Below are 21,112 nucleotides of genomic sequence, written 5' to 3'. Positions count from 1 at the left end.
TGTTAGACCAAACTGCTATACTAATGCAGCTATAACCAATCAGTAAATTGCCATAAGGAGTGAAATCCCATTGGCTGTGGGGATGTCAGGTCATAGCACCTCTCTCACCCTGACTAAACAGTATTGAGGACAATGTATTTCTGTCAAGCTGGGTAATGGGAATTTGATGGTAGGGCCATCAGGGGCTGCAAGGGAAATTATCTAGCATTGTTCACCCTGAATGACATACTGTAACTTGTCCTGCCCTTGCTACAGACACGTGAATTGCATTAGTTACTTTAAATGTTTTATTTTTATTTATGTATTATTGTATATCTATTTAACAATCATATACTCTACATACAATACAGAGTTAATATATGATGATACCTTCTAGTCAGGAAAGACTAATTTAAGGTACAAAACACCCACAGTACAGTAGATAAGGAGAAACTGTGTTAAAGTTAGCCACACCAATAAAACCATGCTCATACATTTAATAAAATGAACTTAATTAAGCAAATATACAATTTGATCAAACCAGACTTAACTAGCTTTGAATGCAGTCAAACCATTCTTACAGCTTTTTAAGAAGAATCCAAGAAACAAGAAATGATGTGGCTTGAAAATAGTGGTGAACGGCCCTTTGCAAAAACATTTTCTTGCCTGTTTCCAACTTCACAGCCTCATTCTTTGAATACAACTTCTGAAACATAAAACAATTTAAAATTATGAATTAAAAAAAAAAATTAGGGAATAAAGAAATTTCACTCTCCTGGATGCATGCGACATTTTAGGAATAAACCTATCAAGTAATGTAGCCCTTCTCAAGTCTAGAAACTTGAAATTGCTGTCAAGCACTTCAAAATCACCAATTCAGATTGAGGCAATTTAATTGAAGCAGTCAGAAGGATATTAGTTGGTTATAAAAAGAGGACTGAGCACGATCCATGTATATATTTAGTGTGCGTGAGCATGAGGCTGGGTCTATGGGCAGAAATGCTAGCACTAGCACCCTGGAGGCCGTCAAAAGCAGTTTACAGCAGAAAGGGGACACATCTCTGTGATGTTTGTGATTCAGTCAGCCTGCCATCATTTAATTAGTAGAAACAAAGACTGTCAGTACCATTGCTCAACCAGCACTGAGGAACCTCTGGGCTATTCGACGACACTGATTCATGCGTCAATACGTAAACTGAGACTGGACCAGAAAACTGTGGTGCTCTGTAGACTGGCTTTGTTTTGACAACCGTAATTTTTCTGTAAAGATCACTACAGTGGCATTTGGTGCGATGGAAATTACAGATCACATCTCATAAAGTGAAACTGTGGATTGTTATTGCTTTTGTGACGTGCATGTTTATTATTTCAGTGGTGTCTCATACAGTTATCATTTTGATGATCATGCTTTGTCAAACATTAGAATTCCAGTTTGTCCGCAGTTTCTTTTTCTGTCTATCTTCCGATAAATGACCCATGTGTAGCTCAGACCACCATGTAATACAATGTTATCTACAAATGTTTTCATGTCCTATTTTCCTTTTAGCTTGATTGTTTAAAAGCACACAGACAATTGTTGTTGTTTTTCTAAAGGTTAGTGACTGAATATAGAACAAGCCCAAAAATAAGTAATTTCATGCAGTGCTTTAGAGCACTGCACATTAGCCTCCTTGTGATCGATCTTAGATGACGAAAGCTTACACCTTTGGAGAATTGAGCAGCTAACCAGCCAATAGACTCACACTGATCACAATTTGCATACATATTATCTGGAGCCTCTAAGACCACACTAATAGATCACGCTTACTTTCAAACACAATGAAGGCCAAGCAGAAGTGAAAAGCTCCATTGAAACACCTTGATTTCAATTTCAGTCATTACATTACATTACATTACATTTACAGTCCAATTATAGGTAGGATTTTTTTCACCAATCCTCTGATGAACCTGCATTGGTGAAAATTACAGGGCCTGAAATCAAATATTGGTCTGCCTGTTTATGAAAGAAATATGCTTTCCTCCATCCACAAACAGTCTCTGGGTTTATATGTTTTTACTTCCAAGCCTTTATTTGTATTGCTGGCAAGAACACAGGATATGATTGTACTAGTGTTTCTGTCAGAGGTGCTTTTGACTGCATTTCCTGTGCAATCTGATTGCAGCAACCAAAAACATGTACATTTGCTGGATTGGATTCCAAATATTCCTGGATGGATGCTGACCTATTTTGCAGGAGCAACTTTTACTCCGAGAATAGTCATATGACCCTGAAAGAATTTTGTTTTCCATTAAACCAGTCTCATCCGAAAATAGCAAGCAGTGAGTTTATCAAATTTTTAAAGACAGCACGTGGGATTATTTCTTTAAAGACAGTACAGAAAACAAACATGATTCCTGCACTTCATTCTCTATCTTTGAAAGAGTTTGAATGTTATGACCCTGTGGAAACTCTTACCTGAAAAAGAAAAGTGTTCAATTAACTACACAATCCTGAAAAATCTGGTTGTTACTCCCAACACAACAAATAGGCAGCTTAACACAAAATTGTTTACCATTAAATGCAGATGCTGACGATCCATGTGTTTGTACCCTACAAGACCGAAGCACTGCTTTGCACAGGAGGCCACATCATTTTTACCAAATAAATGCATCAGTGGGTCTTTCTGGACAATCTTGGTTGTTTCAATCCTGATTTACCATTATACTATTCTTTGTAGCCCTGGAGAAGCCTATGCCAAAAAAGGCAAACATTGGATTCTTGACCTTATCACGTTCTCACTGTACACACTCCTTTCAGGCGAAGGTATTTGTATACATGGTGACAATTTCCATGTCTATGCTGTATATCACATATTCAGCTTTATAAAATTGTCAAACTAGTTGATAACACAACAGTAGAATGCTTAATCAAATGTTTATATGCGATAAATAATATGTCTTACTATCTTCTACAGCATAACCAAGAACAGAAGTATTGCTTGATGGTTCCAAGAGACAGAAACTTGTTTTGCCTTGACATAGGCCTAGACCTGGATTCAATCACCATCTGACCTTAAATTTTACAGTTAAATGCAAGCGATAGCCATTTTTTTCACAGTTGCAGGTTGGTGCGATCCACAATCACAGAAATGAGGGTCCTATCTATGTGCAGGCCATACAGTGTATTACATTGAAGGAGGACTTAAGTTCTTTTTTACCAAAAGTTGTCAGATAATACCCTGAATTATTTGCTTTAACAGTTACATTCTTTCATGGTAACAGACTGATATGATGGTTCAAGTTGAAATTCATAAATATTTCATGTGTGTTATTATGTTTTACTAAACAACTATTTCAGCCAACTACAGAAATGTACAATTTGATGGAAGTTTAACAATTTTTTTATCATAAAAGTCAGAGGAAAGGCTTTCAGAAGGCTTGAAATGAAATTATATATTACAATATTTACTTTGTCCGTTAGAAAATGGAGACCTTATCTTTTTAATGCTTTCTTATACCTTCCCTTTGTATTTATTTCTCTTTTTTACTGGCATTTTCTTATCTCAGTTTAATTATTTCCTTTATTCGTTCCTATCACCAAAGTGTTTTCATAATTTAAAAATGGGAAAATAATATCAAATGACTTTTCATTACATTTCTTTAATAATTTATTTAAATGAGGCCAACATTGAGGCTAATTAACTTCTCAGTGTGCCTGTACCACCAATGAATTGAGGCTGGCCAGGGATTAAACAGCAGACTTTATTTTTTCCCCTCTTCTTTTTTGTATTAACTTCATGCTGAAATAGAGCTTTCCTTCAAAATATCTCAGAGTGAGTTCTATTGACTAAATTACATACATCTGTTGTATGTAGAACATCCCACTCTTCTACTATATTATATTGAGTGGATCTGCTATTGCAGATGAAAAAATTATGTAATTGTGTACAGCCATTTGTCAGCGAAAAAGTGCTTATATGACTTATGCTATAGTAGCATAAAATTGCCTTACCCCTACTGTGCAAATCAATATACAGAAAAGCCACACTTCTTTAACTATAACGAAAGACCAAAACAAAACTGAATTATTTTTGAAAGTTTGAACTGACAGACCATTTGACAGAATAAAGAAGGCAATCTTGAAGGACACAAGATGTCACTCCAAAACTGGTCTAAATTTTTAATTATCCCATTCACAGTTTCCTTTGTTGTCTGCTTTTATCAACCCATAAGCACCATGAGATGAAATAAAGTCTTTCTTTCCCTGCTCTATTTCTTGCATCCCATTTTATATTTAAACTTAATTTAACATTTTGGTCCTGCATATAAAGTGTCCAAAACAGAAACATGGTTTGCCTTTTATCTAAATCTTCCCCTTCTGGTGATGTGATTTAAATATGTTATTTTCTGCCTGTCTATTCTTTCTCTTTATTTTCCTTGCACCTTTCAGTCAGATTTCCATAAATAATGGACTCAAACAATCTCTCTTCCTCTCATTAAGGTGTGAATCATTTTTTATATCCTACACAGCAAAGGAAATGTGACAAACATGACTGGATGTGTTCATTTGAAAGAGTTTGCTATACATGAATACTAATGTGGTTGACATCGAGCAGAGAATATTCATTTTCAACATGACTCCTATTTTTGGGTTATTAAAGTCAGAGAATATTATGGGTGCCCACAGTCAGGAATACAAAGGAATAATGCACATTTCACTTATTTGCAGGGTGGAAAAAAACCTGGTGAACATGGCCAGTCTTACAGCATTTATCATAACAAAAACTGGAACAAAGAAACATTTTGCCGAAGCTGTGATGTTACAGAAGACAATGGCGCTGCATTCTTGTATTCCAGTTTGAATAATTGCTTGTTAAAAGAGCAGGGCTATTTGCACATTACAAAAAATAAAAAATAAAATAAAAAACTTTCAAGTCACAGAGGTCTTTAGTAACAATGGATGAGTTATTTGGCTGCCGGTGCTATTTTATACCCAGAGATCAACTGTCAGAGTGAATGTTTTACCTCCTGAGTTGTGTAGAACTAATAAAGTAAAACCATTCAAGCATTAACTGTCGTACATTTCACACTATGTGGTTAGCTGCACCCCTTGAAATTCAAGGTGTCAGAAGAACTCAATTGGCCATAAGTGTGTGTTCCTTTCTTTAATTGGCCATGAGCGTTAATGTTTGCTGTTGTTTTTAAACCTACAGCTTTGCATTTTGTATGTTGGTCATAGTAAAGACCTCTGTGTCTAGAAGCTTGTTATGCAGGGCATACAAAGCCACACCCTTTCATCTACTGCAGACTTCCAGGTGCAGACATCTACAGTATTCAATCTTGACTGAGGGCAACAATCTTTCCCTGCGTATTTCACAAGAATACTATTACCACATGCACAGCAGTGTACAATGCCGCATTAGGGTGCTCGGTTTTGAAGGCCCCTTTTCATGTCTGGATTGGGTAGCAGCGTGAGACCCCACCTACTAATTTGACCCCTGCTGCTATGGCACTGTCTATCCCACACATGTGAGATTACTGTGAATATAAATTACATGTGCACCCAATGAAAATCATTACGACAACACGCAAACCAAGCTTTTGCAGTTATTCTAGAGGACACATGCTGTAAAAGGCACTAAGGACTACGGCAGCATTGACAGTTCCTAAGCTGAACAGTTCAAATTTTAATCATGAACTCAGAACTGAAAACATACTTCTATAGGATGGCATGTCACTGAGCTTCTTTATTTATTCATTTTATTCGTTTTTATTATTAATCTTTTACAATACTACGGTTTTAATTTAACTTTTGTAAATGCTCTGTGGGGTTTCATTGCAGTGCTATTTATATTTTTATTTGATTTCTGGTGCACATTAATGTTTTCTACCCTAAAAACCTTTCTGTATCTTGCAGTTCTCTTATTTTTATCTTTGATTACTTTCATAGTACAGTGATTTGTGTTTATACTGTGTTATAAAAAGTTAATTGTTTCCTCAATATTAAATTCATTTATTGCACAGGGGAAAAAATGAATTTATTTGTAAATACATTGCTTTCTGAGAGCTAGTACCAGAACATTATGAACTTTCAGACTGTGAGGTAGTTGTCAACCATTGTTTGAGATGGTTTACATTAGCACAATCAACTTATCAGACTTAGCAACCTGCTTTCAATTTAGCCCAACTAATCAAAGCTTTTATCTAACACCATAATATATAATAATTTTGCTGTTTTAATTGCTATTCCTTTTGTAAAAGGCCGTACCTGGTCCGGTTTTAATAGCACTAAAAAAACCTCTTGAACGTTTTGACCTTTAAAAAGTGAACAGCAAAATGTTTTTGTGTGGGTGGGGCTTGCTTAGTACAAAGAAAAATTAAGTCTTAAGAAAGTATTGTAAATACCAACTACGGCTATTTCTATGTTAACCAGTCAGCGTTGTGACTGCTTAGTGAACAGTCAGAATCCTATCAGGATTTTTAAAATTGAATTTTCATGTTTATTTATATATTTGAAAAACAGTTGTATGTCTATTTTATGCTTTAATGAACACTTCACTGGCAAGAAAAAGTTAAATCAATGCTAATTAATGGTAGACCCTGTAAATACTAATGAGTAATGAGCTAAAACTGTATACAATTACTTTACTCAGTGAGCGATGCATCTAAGTAATCAACAATGGTACATGGTTAATGTACCATTGTGATCTGCGACTGGTGTTATTCCACTGAAGCCATTCCAACTGAGAAGGTCACCGGTTTGGATATTCAAACAGATGATGAACTTCAGTCATTGAGGAGGGAACTAAATCTGAATCAAATAATATTTCAAATGTAATCTAAGTTGTCAAATGGAAGGATGTCTGCAAAGCACAAAAATTATAATGCACACATTAAGTTATAATGGTATCACCGGTAAGGAATACTTGAGTATAGTCTGAAAGCTAATCATTAAAATATCAATTAAACTTGAATGAAGCTATGAAGTTCTCTGAATTAATTAAACTCATCTGAGCAGTCATAGTGTTCTCTTCCTTTTCATGGTTTACAATGTACTGCATGAATATTTATGAGGGCAAAGTGGTTAAATACATCATAATAATTGCAACACACTTGGCTTCAGGGCTCTACATACCATTCCGATAGTCCGGCTTGAATTAATCCCCTTTATTCATTTTATATAGACAGAAAGGAATTTATACAAATCCTCTTGGTTCATGCATACACACAATTTCCATTAAGTTGCTCATTCTCATGCAAAGTGCATAATTATTGCTGCACAAATGAAAAAATAATACTTTGTTTCCAAATACATTTTATTCGTGATTTTTTCGTGTAGTAAAATGCTTGCATTTGCACGAAGAAACAAATGAAGTTGAGGCAGTTATAAAAGTCAGTACTACTTTAGGTTAAATATGTTATTGATAGAAAAATAGGTATCATCAAATACTTTGTTGGTGATTAAATCAGATGCTTACTTTGTTTCAAGAAAGCTGATAGAATTTCCTAACTTAAATTATACTACGTTGAATTACCCTATTCTAAATAAAATATTTAGAAATTAATTTTGGCTGTTCAAGCAGGAATCTATCTTAAATAGTCCATGAACCAACAAACAAGCGTATATTTGGAAATAAAATACTGTATACTAAATACTAAATAAGTTCATTTAATTTCACAGATTTTAGCATCTACTTTCACAATAATTTGTACTTCCATTCACAATAATAGAGCATTGAATCAAAGCAATACAAAACACATTTTCTGTTTGAATTCACACTGCTGAATTCTGTTTTCACAGGTCTGATAAAATAGTTTTTTGAAGAATACTTCTTTGGTCTGCACATTTAGTGTGTGGCATATAAATCAAAATAATTGTGCAGTTAAATGCTAAATTATTGGAACAGTGATATTACTTGTTGTTTTGGCTATGTACACCAGCACATTGGATTTCAAATAAAACAATGAATATGAAATTAAAGTGCAGATGGCTATCAGAATAAATCAATTAGAGACATAGCCAGTACATTGAGCATTTCAAAATCAACTGTTTGTTACTTTGACAGTGAGCAAGAACGTACTGGTGACCTCAGCAATAGCAAGCAACCTGGTAGACTGCAGAAGACCACTGTAGTGGATGACCAAAAAATACTTTCAATTGTGAAGAAAAACCCCTTTTCAACAGTCAAACATATCAAGAACACTCTCTAGGGTGAAGGAATATATGTGTCAAAGACTACGATGAAGAGAAGACTACACCAGCATAACCTCAAAGGGTTCAACGCAAGACGCAAAACCTTGAACAGAATGCCCAGGTTCTCTTGAAATACAATAAAAAACTATAGAGTTCTAGAACAAAGTCTTATGGATAGATGAGAAGACTATTAACCTGTGATGGGAAGAGGGAAGTGTGGAGAAAAAAGTACTTTTGCCTTTAACTGTTTGTGCTGCATATACTGTTTTCATGAACTTATCTGAACATGTATTGTCCTCAAAATGTATTGTTAGAGCAAATACCTATCTTACATAGAATTCACATCAAGAACGTTATTGGCACCTCAGTATAAAATGGTTTCAGGATATCATTTACAATTTACATGTTATAACAAAATATTTATTAACAGTGACTTTGTGTGCACCCACCCTCTTTCATAATATTAACTTCCCCATCTCATAGCATATTATTAGGCTCATATTTCACTTTTTTATCTGAGAAACATCAACATCAAAAACCCATTGAATGAGATGAGCAGCCAATTATCCAACCAATCCGACCCATATCCAAAACTTGCAATGTACTTACAGTGCACTTTTAATCAAAGGTAGAGTTAAAGAGCATTTCTTCTGAATTATATCATTGCTGCGTATTATCAGGTTATCCTGTAGAAAATGATCTGCCCACGATAACACATTGAAAACGACACACATGGATATCTTACTGTATCAGCAGCGTGTGTAACTAATTCAATGTGACGTTTTCATTTCCTGTTTGTTATAAGTTGATAAATGTTTCTGCATAAATGACACTGTCAGACTCCATTTACATACATGTGGTGGCCAGTAATGGATCTTTCAGCAGCATGTACATACAAGGGTTCAGACCTGTGATGCGGATTTTCAAATGAGGGAGAGCCACTGTCTACCACATCAAAATAATGTTTAAAGTTATAACTTCTGAACAGACATTCACGGAATTGATCAATTAAACTACGGACCTCTTGGGATCAGAAGAGGACAGGTCTGGTGGAATCTATTTTCTGTGAATGGCACAACTGTAATGGAATTATTCCATGGAAACATTAGCTTCCTACACTGCTAAATGTTCATCGGAAATTTAGCTCAAACAGTTTACATGCACCTAATATGTATAAAATGTACTCTATCAGAGTGAAATGTACTCTGCCAGAGTTCCTTTAACATGTTTTGCTATGAATGCATTATGCAGTGTCATACTGTATCATAGCTATCATAGCCTACAGACATTATTGAAACAGGAAGTACAACCAAGAATCTCGGAGAAAATGGTTTCCAGTAGCCTTGCTCACTAAAAGGTCATGAAAAACCAAGAATAAATCCATCAAATGTCTGTTGATTCAGTCTCCAATTACACTCCAGCCTCTCGCTGAACAAATCCTTTTAAGGTGCTCTACATGAGCTGTTTCTGCTTATGCAGTAGTAACACAGATAAATGGACTGGCTAGCAACTATCCACAATCACGGAAAATGTGGTATCATGGACTTTTCTTTTTTTCTGTTTTTAAAAAGCATATGTCAATGTGACTCAGTATGATTCACATCATAATGGCGTACATCTGCTGCATAATAGTGTAAAATCCATTAAATGTGTGATGCCTGGGAAAGGAATTGTATATTCTGAACCCCCTCTTCAAACCCAGTAAAACCCATCAGGCTTTCCAGATCGCTATCATTGACACTGCCATGCATTTGCTCATTTCAAACTGGAAATTGCTATGCAAGTCTCGGATCAGCTGGCCCTTGTATTCAACTAGCAAAATTGTCCATAGATTGGAAGATGAAGCCATTGCCTTTTCTACACTGGGAAACTGAACATTGTGTTGGATACGTTCCTTATAGTGTTCATATTGCCTTGATATGTTCACTGATGCTATTACCAAAGCTTGATATAACTTTATAAAAGAGTTTTGGAACTAAAGAAAATTGAAAAGTGAAACGAGCCGCATCGTATTCCACAGGAATTTATTCAGGATAAATTTATAGGAACAGACTAGCCAACAAAGCATTGTTTATTTAATTTAGATAATGATAAGTGCAGTGCACAGTGTCTATTTATAATGCCACCATTTCTGAAGGAATTTTTGAAGAAGCTTATCATTTAATGTAATGACTCATTTCAAAACGAGGCTTTTATTCAAGAGTATGTCAAACAAAGGAAAGCAACCAGTTGTATATGTGTTATGGTATTGTTTATATAGCCATCCAAATATTTATGACTCCCAAGCTTTTAAGATGCTTAACATTCACAGTTTAACTATTTTGAATGCAAGCATATTTTCACGTTCAAATGTAAGCACTGGGTGCACAATTTCACATAATAATTCACCAGTATTTAATTTATGGGTAAAGATGTGCACAGTTCACATAACATCCGAAAGCTTGAAGAAGAAAATATATTAGTTGGCTCTTCAAGAGGTGGAAGAGCAGGAGAGAGGCGCTGTCTATGACTGATATATTTGTGATTTACAAGCTATGGTGATAGATCTATCTTTTTATACTCATAGTGTTATAATAAGGATTTGCTGGTAAACTGTTTTAATAATCAAAGCCATAAAACTAATGGATTTAGATATCTCAAGCAAGTTACCTGATTTAATGTTTCTAGTTTTGTTCCTCCTGCATTCTAGCTAGCTTGCAAAATAAACTTTTATTATGCTCTGTGTACTGTTTTTTTCCATTTTAACTCAGAATCAGGAGAATAAAAATGTGAGCATGATGCAACAAGTTTATTGTTGACAATGTTCCAGATTTGGCCTCCACTGGTAAATCTCACCCATATGAACCTATATCCACACATTGACCCAACCAAGTCTTGTTTACAGGGAAATTAAATACCAAAAAAGCTGCAATTACATAAAATGTATGCTATGAAGGAATTAATATACTGAATGTAGATGCATTAGCATGCACTGATGTGGAAATTTGTGCAACTGAATAATGCCTATATTAGAATTGGTTATGATCCAGTAGGTGGCAACAGGCTGCCTCTAATACTTTCACAAGAGCAATATTCCATTTAATATGGTAGACCTGGCAGTTCTTTTCTAATGTGTACTTGGCCATTCAGATCAATTGTGATTAATATTCAACTTGTTCTAAGTTTGTTTTCAATGAGACACATAAATTCAATCTTATGTAAATGGTTTATGAGTTATCTTATATCTAAAATATTTATCACCCATCACTGAAGCTCAACATGTTCCAATTTCATATTTGTTGTGATGTTAAGCTATAAATGTCACTTTTCTTGATTAAAATTTCCTTTGTAAACTTATGGCCCAAACCAGAAATATCAAACTCATGTCCTGCGTGCCAACAATGTCTGCTGGTGTTTCAAAATCATCAGTAGTTTAAATCATCAATCGGCTCACAAAGAAATGGTATAGGTGTGATTCTGTGTTTCACATGGATCTACCCCAAAATACAAAAATCATGCCCGTAGTAATGCTTTCACTTTTGACAGGATGCCCTTTTGTATGATTTTTGAAAATCGTTGAGTACAACACAGTAAAAGAATCCACGACACATTACAATTCACAGAGCTGGCCGAGGTAATCGACCAATAAGAAACCGGTTTGAAAACACCACAATACCCTACGCAAGAGTACACACTTATGTGCTAATGGGTACAAATATACATTACCTATGTTTTTTTTCAAACCACAAACTCAGACATCCGTGGCATTTAAGTGCGGGCTGACAATGTCCGCTGTCTCCAGCGTCTTTTTGGTCCGGACTCGTACGCGAGCTTCGGGGTGGACGCAGTCCAACCTCTGCTCGCATTTGAACACGGCCAGGAAGGCGGTCCTGTAGTTGTTGTTCATCCAGCCGTACAGGATGGGGTTGGCGAAGGTGGAGCACATGGCCACGACGTGGAACACGGTGTAGAGCAGCTTGAAGTCCTTCATGTCCAGCACGCTGCTGTCGATGTCGATGGCCAGCTGGAAGGCGTGGAAGGGCAGCCAGCTCACGGCGAACAGCACCACCATGGTGACCAGCATCTTGGTGGTCTTCCTCCTCCGGTGGTGGCGGTCGCTGCGGCCCCCCGGGCTCACGTGGTTCTTCAGCTTGCTCCAGATCCTGACATAGGCGAAGGAGATGATGGACAGGGGCAGCACGTACTGGAGGAGGAGCATGGAGATGCTGTAGACGGTGCCGTCCCGGCTGCTCCCCGGCCACTTCTCCGTGCACACCTGGATCGACTGCTCGGGCGTGAAGTCGACCCGCCCGTACTCTCTGAAGATGGCTAGCGGGCTGGCTAGCACGGCGCTGATGGTCCAGGTTATCCCGATGACCAAAAAGCACATGTCCTTGGACATCTTCGTCTCCAAGTGGTAGACGATGCAGCGGTGTCGGTCCAGGGCGATGACGGTCAGCGTCACCGTGGAAATGTGCACCGCCAGGCCCTGGGCATAGGGGAGCAGGAAGCACAGGACCTGCCCGAACTTCCACTCCCCCAGCAGAGTGTAGATCAGCGTGAACGGCAAGCACAGGGTATTCACCAGCAAGTCGGCCACCGCCAGGTTCGCGATGAAGAAGTTGGTGACCGTACGCAGAGTCTTAAACTTACACACGACATAAATCACCAGAGAGTTTCCAATGACGCCGAGCAAAATGATTGTGCTGTAGGCCAGGATGAGAACCACTTGCACTCCAAATAGTTTGGTGCTGTCCTCGAGCCCTAAGAGAGAATTATCGCCGTGCACGATGGAGGCCGTGGTGAGATCCATGCCCAAACGGGAGAGCTCCTCCGGCGTAGCGTTTGCTCGGCTTCTGGAATCCATTGGTTACAGTTCCTCACCAGACACAGATACCCTGAAAGTACAGGGCATGTTAGGCCCCCTAACAACCATGCACAGCTTTTTAAAATTGCACATTTGTCAGCAGACAGCATTGGTTGGTATAATTTATTACAGTACCACAACTAAAAATGTGGGTAGTTACATTATAATTACACAAAATATTGGTTTGCCCAATGTGAAATATGATTATGTAGTCATAGGTTTAAAAACTTATATTTATAGTTCTTTTTCTGGGGGTTTTAAAATATATTGTTCAGTTTTTGTGGTATGTTTTCGACCTGGACAGTTTTTCTACGTGTAATGCAGGACATTTTTCAGATTAAGTTTCAGATGCCCTGCTGTCTGTACTATGGCAGGGACAGTAACTAAATGACATTTGGGGATTTGTGGTCCAAAGCATGAAAATACACTTCAAGTAACTCAAAATCAGTTTATGCAGCGACAATGAACTATCCCTTTAATCACATGTAGATTAAATTATCTGCCTTGAATTCCTATGAATTCCTGTGCGAAGAATACTGAAGGTTTCACGTGTTTCTCACATAATAAATTACTGCACTGAAACTATACAGCATACAGTGTGTTTGTGGAATATAGATGGTGGTTGCTAGCAGAGCTATGATACCTTTTATACTTATGCAAATGAGCACTTCTTACCGGTTGCACTACAGAGAATGCGGAGTTTTCTCCATCACATGCATTAATATTAGAGCAGGTGCACTACGGGACCTCCGCCCGTCAAACCATGAACTAACAATGTTCATGCATGTTCGACTTAAAAGATATACACTTGGACATTTGATAAAATTTAAAATCTGAATCTGACATAATGCCTCATCTCCGTCTGGAAGCAAAAATAATAATATATAAATAAAATATTTAAAATATTTATTGGAAATTAAAATAAAGACTTTAAAACTAACGTTATGTAGCTGTTTCAGTGCATGGTCGCTGTGCGAGTATGCATCCCCGTGCTGAGATGGGTGAAATTCATGTTCATTTGCTTTCTGTGACACGTTCAGCTTTGTCTCCAAGGAAGCTATCTGATCAGTCTACAAAACAAAAATCAATGGCACTGACCAAGTAATGAAAGGAAAAGCTAAGGATACGATAGGTAAAGGTAAGAATACGATAATATGGTTGAGACAGTGCTACTCCAACGTACATAGGTTTATACATTTTGAAATACGCTGTTAATCAAAATTATTGCGAGTTTTTAATCATTGGTATGAATTCTTAAAATATATAGAATTACAGCCACTATTTGGATGAATGCAAGTTGCCAGCGCTAAATCATACAATTTTTCATGTCAGCAACACATGAGAAAGTCCCCTCTATTAAAGCTTATTCACGCCAGAAAAGCGCATGGTATATATGCTGATAAGTAGAGCCTATACAATTATTTGCTAAAGATAGGCAACTATTTGTAGCCTAAGCACTGTATCTGTGTAAATAAAAAAGTAGCTAATAGCTTTTCAAGGCAGACGCCCCTTGATACAGCAAGAGAATGGGTTAAACATTTAAACACCTGCCTTCGAAACTTGCAGAATTTATACTGGTGATGCGAACGAACAGACTACTCACCGCGTTCATGTGTTATGTATGTATCCAATTATGCATTCTTTATGCCATCATTTCAGCGAAAGGTTTTGGAGATTATCCTTTTACATCGATCTAAAATCTATATTCCCACGTGATATTCAGCAAAGGTGTATTAGTTTGATTGCCCGATTAGTTTTCACATTGTCATTTGGTACAAAATCGCATTACACCAGGAAAACCAAAAAAAAAAAGTTATTAACGTTGCTATATTTCCAGATTGCAATTAAGTGGGCTAAACGATTGAAAAACTATCAGAACGTGCTATGATTTCTTCACTATGGCCCCACACAGAGTATTCCCGATCCTGTAATGTCTGTATCTTCTGCAAACAACTTATGCATTACACGCGCACAGCGCAACTCCCTACATCCCATCCTGCTGGGACCAACAGACACTGAATCACGATGGAAAACCCTGCAAGTTTATAGAAAGCGCCTGTGGGAGGAGTGGTGCAGCCACCTTACTATGCTTCATAGGAGGAGCTTCTATTTAAATGCAGAACATACATTCAGATCAGTTACTCGTGCCTGACCCGACTATATTTTGATTTATAAGAATGTAGTCAGGTATTTATGTCTGAATAAAGCTCATGGTGTTCACATTTCCGTTATTGAGATTACGCGCTGTGCTGTTATGAGCATGGTTTGCAGAGGAGTTCTTAATGTGCTCAGCACGTTAAGCACGCCAGCTGAATATGTTTATTTGTAGTGCTTTACAGCTAAAGACGAGTTATTATGTAAACTGCGAACCCTGTCCAGTACAGTATCCGTGCTATATCTATCTACATTATAATACTGAGTAACTATACATGTAAAATCCTATCGACTTTCCTACTTATCCCACCAGACCACCTGTCGCAGTGAATACGTACTTTGTGAAAGTGTTATGAATTTCCAGCTTCCTCGGCAAATCAGATAATACCCATAACACTTAGATTGTATAATTCCAGTATAAGGTTTTAAAAGCAAACACACTTGCAGGACAATTTAAGACATATTCTAAATATGATCTCTGATTAATACAGGGTACTAGACTATCTATAATATAGGCCTATGGTATATGTTTTTCATATTTATATTTAATTTATTGTGCACACCTCAATGTGTTTTTAACGAAGACATCAACACATTTTATTTTCACCTTCATCATTCATTTTAAATGTGATGCTCACAGAAAAAAGCACACACAGGTCCATGGATTTCTGTTTAACTAGGTGCAAATGTAGTTCAGACCTCTCCACTGTATTCTGCTCATTTCAGTGAGATTGAGTCAGGGTCATACTCTGATTTTGAGTACATGACAGCCAATAGGTGCATTTTTACATTCCTTTGGGTATCCCTGGGGTTGGTAACTATGGTAACACCCCAGCAACAGAATGTGTCATTGAATGAGCCCTTGAATTCTCTGGGGGGGGGGGGGGGGGGGCAAGGATAGGGGCATTCCTGGGATATGTTTCCTAGAGGTCAGGATGGCTGATGTTGGTGTTTCTATTTTATGTTACTCTTAACTTCAACCAACAAGCAGCTTTTGTAAACATATAACCAAAAAGACTCTTATTGCTTACTTTTGAAGCACTTCAAAAGTAATTGAAATTCACGTATTCGTGCAATTTGGCAGCAATCACACAGCACTCTTTTTACAAATGTGCTCAATGTCAAAGACAATTCCATCACTTTGTCTGATGCTGACTGACGTTGCCGGATCTGCACTCTGTCTCCCTCATCTTGCATCATTTTGCACCTGTCTTAGAAGTTTTGAGAGTGTAGCTGGGGGATTCCCTGAGCTCAGTGTCTTTACTTTTCATATTAATTTTCAGACTATCATGCTATTTAAGCTGGCCATTTTTCCACCAGCAGAAATATACTTTCTTTTAAAATCCTTTCTGTTTTGTTGTTGAAAAACTGTCGAGATATACAACTATTCAAGATATAAAACTATTTGAGTGTCTAAACAGCATTTGAATATGATTGAACCCGTCCTGTGGATTTTCATTACCACATTCAGGTTATTCTTACATACTGTATTCTTACAAGCCGGTCATACGCAAAAGTGCATAGTGCGAAACCAAACCAAATCCAAACATTACTGGACATCATCTCTCTCAGTTTTAATGTCTTTTGCAGCCTGTTCTGAAGTATCAAATGCAGTATGTATTTACTATTATGGAGCTGTTGCTTTATAGTTCTTGTCAGACAGCGTGAATGTGTGTTCAGTTATATTTGTTAACCGTAGTTGTCATTAGATGAATCAGTTAACTATTTTCTGTAGTGTTATTGAAAAAAGTAACTGGTTGCTGCAGTTCCCTATTTTTAATAAGCTCCCATTGCTCATGTTTATATTGTCACTGAATAATTTACAGCACCAGTATCCTTATTTTATAGAGCAGAGCATTAATGAAACTGTAAAAGTTCTGCATAAGCTCCTGCTATTAGAAAATTCATAACAAGGGTACGCCTACACAGTTTAACGAAAAGATTTTGAAGCTCTAGTTTATGACCACGGAAGGCTCGAAAACACGACAGATGGAGTTTTAGAATTGAAAAAGTTCGGAAAAGATATGAGGAAAACAATAAGAAAAATTATGCTGGTGTTGCAAAATACTTTTTGATCTGAAATATTGCTTGAACTCAAATTTTGGTGACTAGAGCTTAATTTGTACCTGTCAGTAGGACGTTGCATGACTCACAGACTGACCTATTTTAAAGGAAATCCTATGCAGGATTTTTACCTTGGAAGAAATGACAAAAGAGCCATGCTACGGCATAGCTATGGTGCAAAATCCATCACCGTCTTTATGCACTTTTGCCGAATTTGTGCACCTTTGCCTGTATTTGTTATTCTAAAATGTTTTTGGGACGTTTCTGGGCCTGGAACCTGGTTTGTGGTCCTGACCTGGCAATGCAATTTACTTTCTGAGTAATTGATGTGAGAAATTTACTGATAGTGTATAATGAATTTCCGTGTCAGTGATTTGGTCAGGTAATTGGGGGTGAGTGGGCAGGGTTAAAAATGGAGGAGGAAACGTCATTGCTTGCAAACAGGACAATTAGCAATTAGCAAGGCAAAAAAAAATTCTGCATAGTATGCCCTCAAAATGAAGTGTTTACTATTTTTAACATTTTAAAACATTTTATTTAAAGTGAAGTCAACTAAACACTGCTTGAACACTCCAATTTATGGTCATTCAATTTAATTTACATATCCCACACAGGTCAGGTGACTCTAATTAGCATATTATCAAGTACACACCTTTTAGGATCCAACTTGGTGATGACATTCACATCAAATACTACTGAAATATTAACCACTTCACTACACAATGATTCATATATGTGTGTGCTCATCCACGAAAAAAGAGGATTGAAGTGCATGCTTGCATACTCATACCCCAGCTCTGGAGTTGTGTGCTACATCATTATTAATACAGCATTGTTTTATTGCAGGTCTTTCTTTTGACAGATAATTATTTGATCCTGCCTCAGAGTATATTTAGAACTCAACACTTGTGGGGTGTGGATATATATCAGGTAAATTTGTTTTCATGTTCAGATTAGAAGACCACAGAGTGAATTCTTTAAAAAAAAAAAAAAACTTAATTATTCATAAATATGCAGATCACATACTGTACAGTGTTACGGTATATCGTTATTTAGGCAAATGTTAATTGCGGTTCAAAACACCACTGTGAAGTTGATTTCATTTTTGAGAAATGCAGAAAAGGCATACAAATGTAATTATTAACCTCATCTGCGTAATTCATTTCTACATGTTGTATATGCCAGAGCACGTGTCTAATAAACAACTATACCAAAATGATAAAAGAAAATTATCTATTGAATTCACAAATGAAGAGTTGATTACCTTAATACAATGTTGTAGTTCAATATAATTTTATAGTACATACATGTAATAATATTTGTTCCCCTGAAACATCACATTGGCATGGATTTATAATTGCTGTTATTATCTATTGATTAAGAATGGAGGTGATTATTATTATTATTATTATTATTATTATTATTATTATTATTATTGTTGTTGTTGTTGTCTTGTTTGTTCATCAGTACATGCAATCTTTGGTCAAATATTTGTCTCATTCTTTGGCTTTGTGTTAAATATTCACTTGAAACTGAGAGGCCCACAACCACGAACCGCTGTCAGTCTAATCTGGGAAAACAACCTCCTGACTGACCCTTTTGTAATACAGAAATAAATATGAAAGAAGATGACCTCATGGCAATGACATTGGATACACGCAACACCGGCCTTGTGAGAATATTGTTGATATCTGGACTTTCTAATGTATATAATTATGGCTTTGGAATTCAATTTGTGGTAATGCGGAAATTATGTGCAATAAAGCTGAAAGGAATTATTAGCATGTCTTTATATGAGAAATTTGAGGAAAGGAGGTACAGTAACAATAAAAGGCCATTAAAATGCTTTTGCATTGAGGCAAGGTTGAGAGGGTGATTTGTTAGATTACATCTTTGGGCATGCTCATTTTATTATTTCATCACTGGATTGCTATTGCTAACCACTGATGGTAAAATACAGTTGCTGGAGACTCTGTTACTCTATACTGTGGGTTCAGTCTATTAGTCTTAGTATCAGAACGGACAAGAAAATATATGTACAGTACAAGCTGCTCAGCCAATAAATCCATCTGGCCTCTATGTAAAAATTTCATAGATATCTTCAATGAAATATAGCTGGCACTAAAGGCTCCTCCAAGGCCAGAACAGTACATGCACACCCGCAAACTCTTGGTGAAAGACCTTGTCTCAGTGTTCTTATAGGGAGGGCATTTTAGCTGCGCTTTAGAAAATAAATATCCATATGTGCTTAGTTTTGGTAACTCATCAAAATCCACTAGGCAGGTCAACATCTTGGACAGACATCCTTCGAAAGAAATAGGCAGAACCAATAAACATTAAAGCCCGCCGTAAAAATGAATGTCATTCGTTCATTTACTTCCCTCGATAAATGTCTTTTGACCTGGCAATGACCTGGCAAACTGTCTTTTCATCAAAGGCCACCATAAAGCATCCTTTTAAAAAGGAAGTGTATGGACAAGGAAGATCCGGCTCAATTTCTGCTTTAAAATCTCTTCGTGTTAAAATATACAAAAAATAGTTAAAAGTAATAAAATTGATCATTAATATGCCTCAATCTGAGGCTTCATGTTTTGTAACATGATATTTACCACTTTGGTTGCATGCCAAGTATAACCAAACTTTTCTTATCTCCATCTTTACAGCCGCAATTAACTTCTGAGATTTTTGATGTCCCCCTCAATGGGTGACCAAACGTCCCATGGTGGTCAGAACAGCAGAACCATTGACCATCACCAAAGGCAAACTGAATGCCCACCTCTACGGACTGCTTCTTGGTTCCCCTTCCATCCATACCCTCTAACACTCATAACCTTTGAACAATTTCAGGTTGTGTTATTGGAATGGTTTTAGGTTTTTTAGGACTTGTTACATTATGGATGTTACAGTATTTGTATGTATTCAGGATTAGCATTTTGGCTTTCACCCTGCACAGTTATTTTGCATCACATCATATTACATATATACTTGCGGATATGGTAATGTTGTTGGGCAGCTCTGGCACTAATATTTGTATACTGTGGCCTTCCTCACCACCCACAGTTGCAGTTGCCACAGCAATATAAGAACCAGTGCAGTGAGTCTCAGGATCAGTTAACAGAAAATTCATTTAATTGTCTTAATTGTAGGGGGAAAGGGAAGGGGAAGCAAAAAAGAACAGAAACTTCTTCCCGGTCGGGGTATCAGTCTTCCTCCCCAGGGTGAGTACAATCCTCCTGGGAAGACAAAGTGAACAGGGGTTAGGTGCGTGAGCTCGGGCACTGGCCAGCCCGCTCCAGGTCGGTCTCCACTCCTTCCTCCCTTCCGCAAAAAGGTTGAACGTTGCAATCCTCCACTTCCTCTTTCTTTTTCTCTTGTTGGCTCACAGCCGCTTACCGCCCAATGAACCGATGAGGAGAGACGCCAGGCGCACTTGCTCTCCCTAGTCCCGCGCAGCCTTTCAGTCCTTTGTGCTGCTCCTTTTATACTCTGTGAGGCATTCACTGAAGCAGTCTCAGGTGTGCTGCAGCAGAGTGGAAAATTCCACATACCTGCACTCTGCTGCAGCCCTGTCCATGGTGCTGATCCTTGGAAGCTCACCTGGTCTGCAGCTTGCTGTCCCTGGTCCTGAAACCTTCCAATATTTCAGACGGGAGGTAATGTCCACTCACCACCTGTCCCAGCCGTTGCCGGTGGCGGTAGGCCCGGCCGCCCTGGTGCTTCTCGTGCTCTCTTGTGGAGCACCGATAGGGCCTCGGGGCGCCACAATACGTTAAATGAATACACTGCAAGTTGCTCTGGATTAGAGCCCTTGCTAAATGAATGTAATGTAACTTATGTAACTAATATAATGTAAGAGGCGTCCCTTAGTATAAATAACAATAGTTTGCAACCACCCA

General features: G+C 37.4%; 1 protein-coding gene across 1 annotated transcript; it reads right to left on the bottom strand.

Moving 5' to 3' along the window:
* Positions 1 to 11,061: 11,061 nt before the first annotated feature.
* On the bottom strand, positions 11,062 to 13,024 carry npy2rl (neuropeptide Y receptor Y2, like). The gene has a single exon (XM_064344471.1). The coding sequence runs from the start codon at positions 12,996 to 12,998 to the stop codon at positions 11,883 to 11,885; it is 1,116 nt and encodes a 371-aa protein (XP_064200541.1). The 5' UTR covers positions 12,999 to 13,024; the 3' UTR covers positions 11,062 to 11,882.
* Between the last annotated feature and the right edge of the window lie 8,088 nt (positions 13,025 to 21,112).

This window comes from Anguilla rostrata, chromosome 7 (assembly GCF_018555375.3).
Source record: "Anguilla rostrata isolate EN2019 chromosome 7, ASM1855537v3, whole genome shotgun sequence".
NCBI classification, from domain to species: domain Eukaryota; kingdom Metazoa; phylum Chordata; class Actinopteri; order Anguilliformes; family Anguillidae; genus Anguilla; species Anguilla rostrata.
This window is presented reverse-complemented; position numbering and strand designations above follow the sequence as displayed.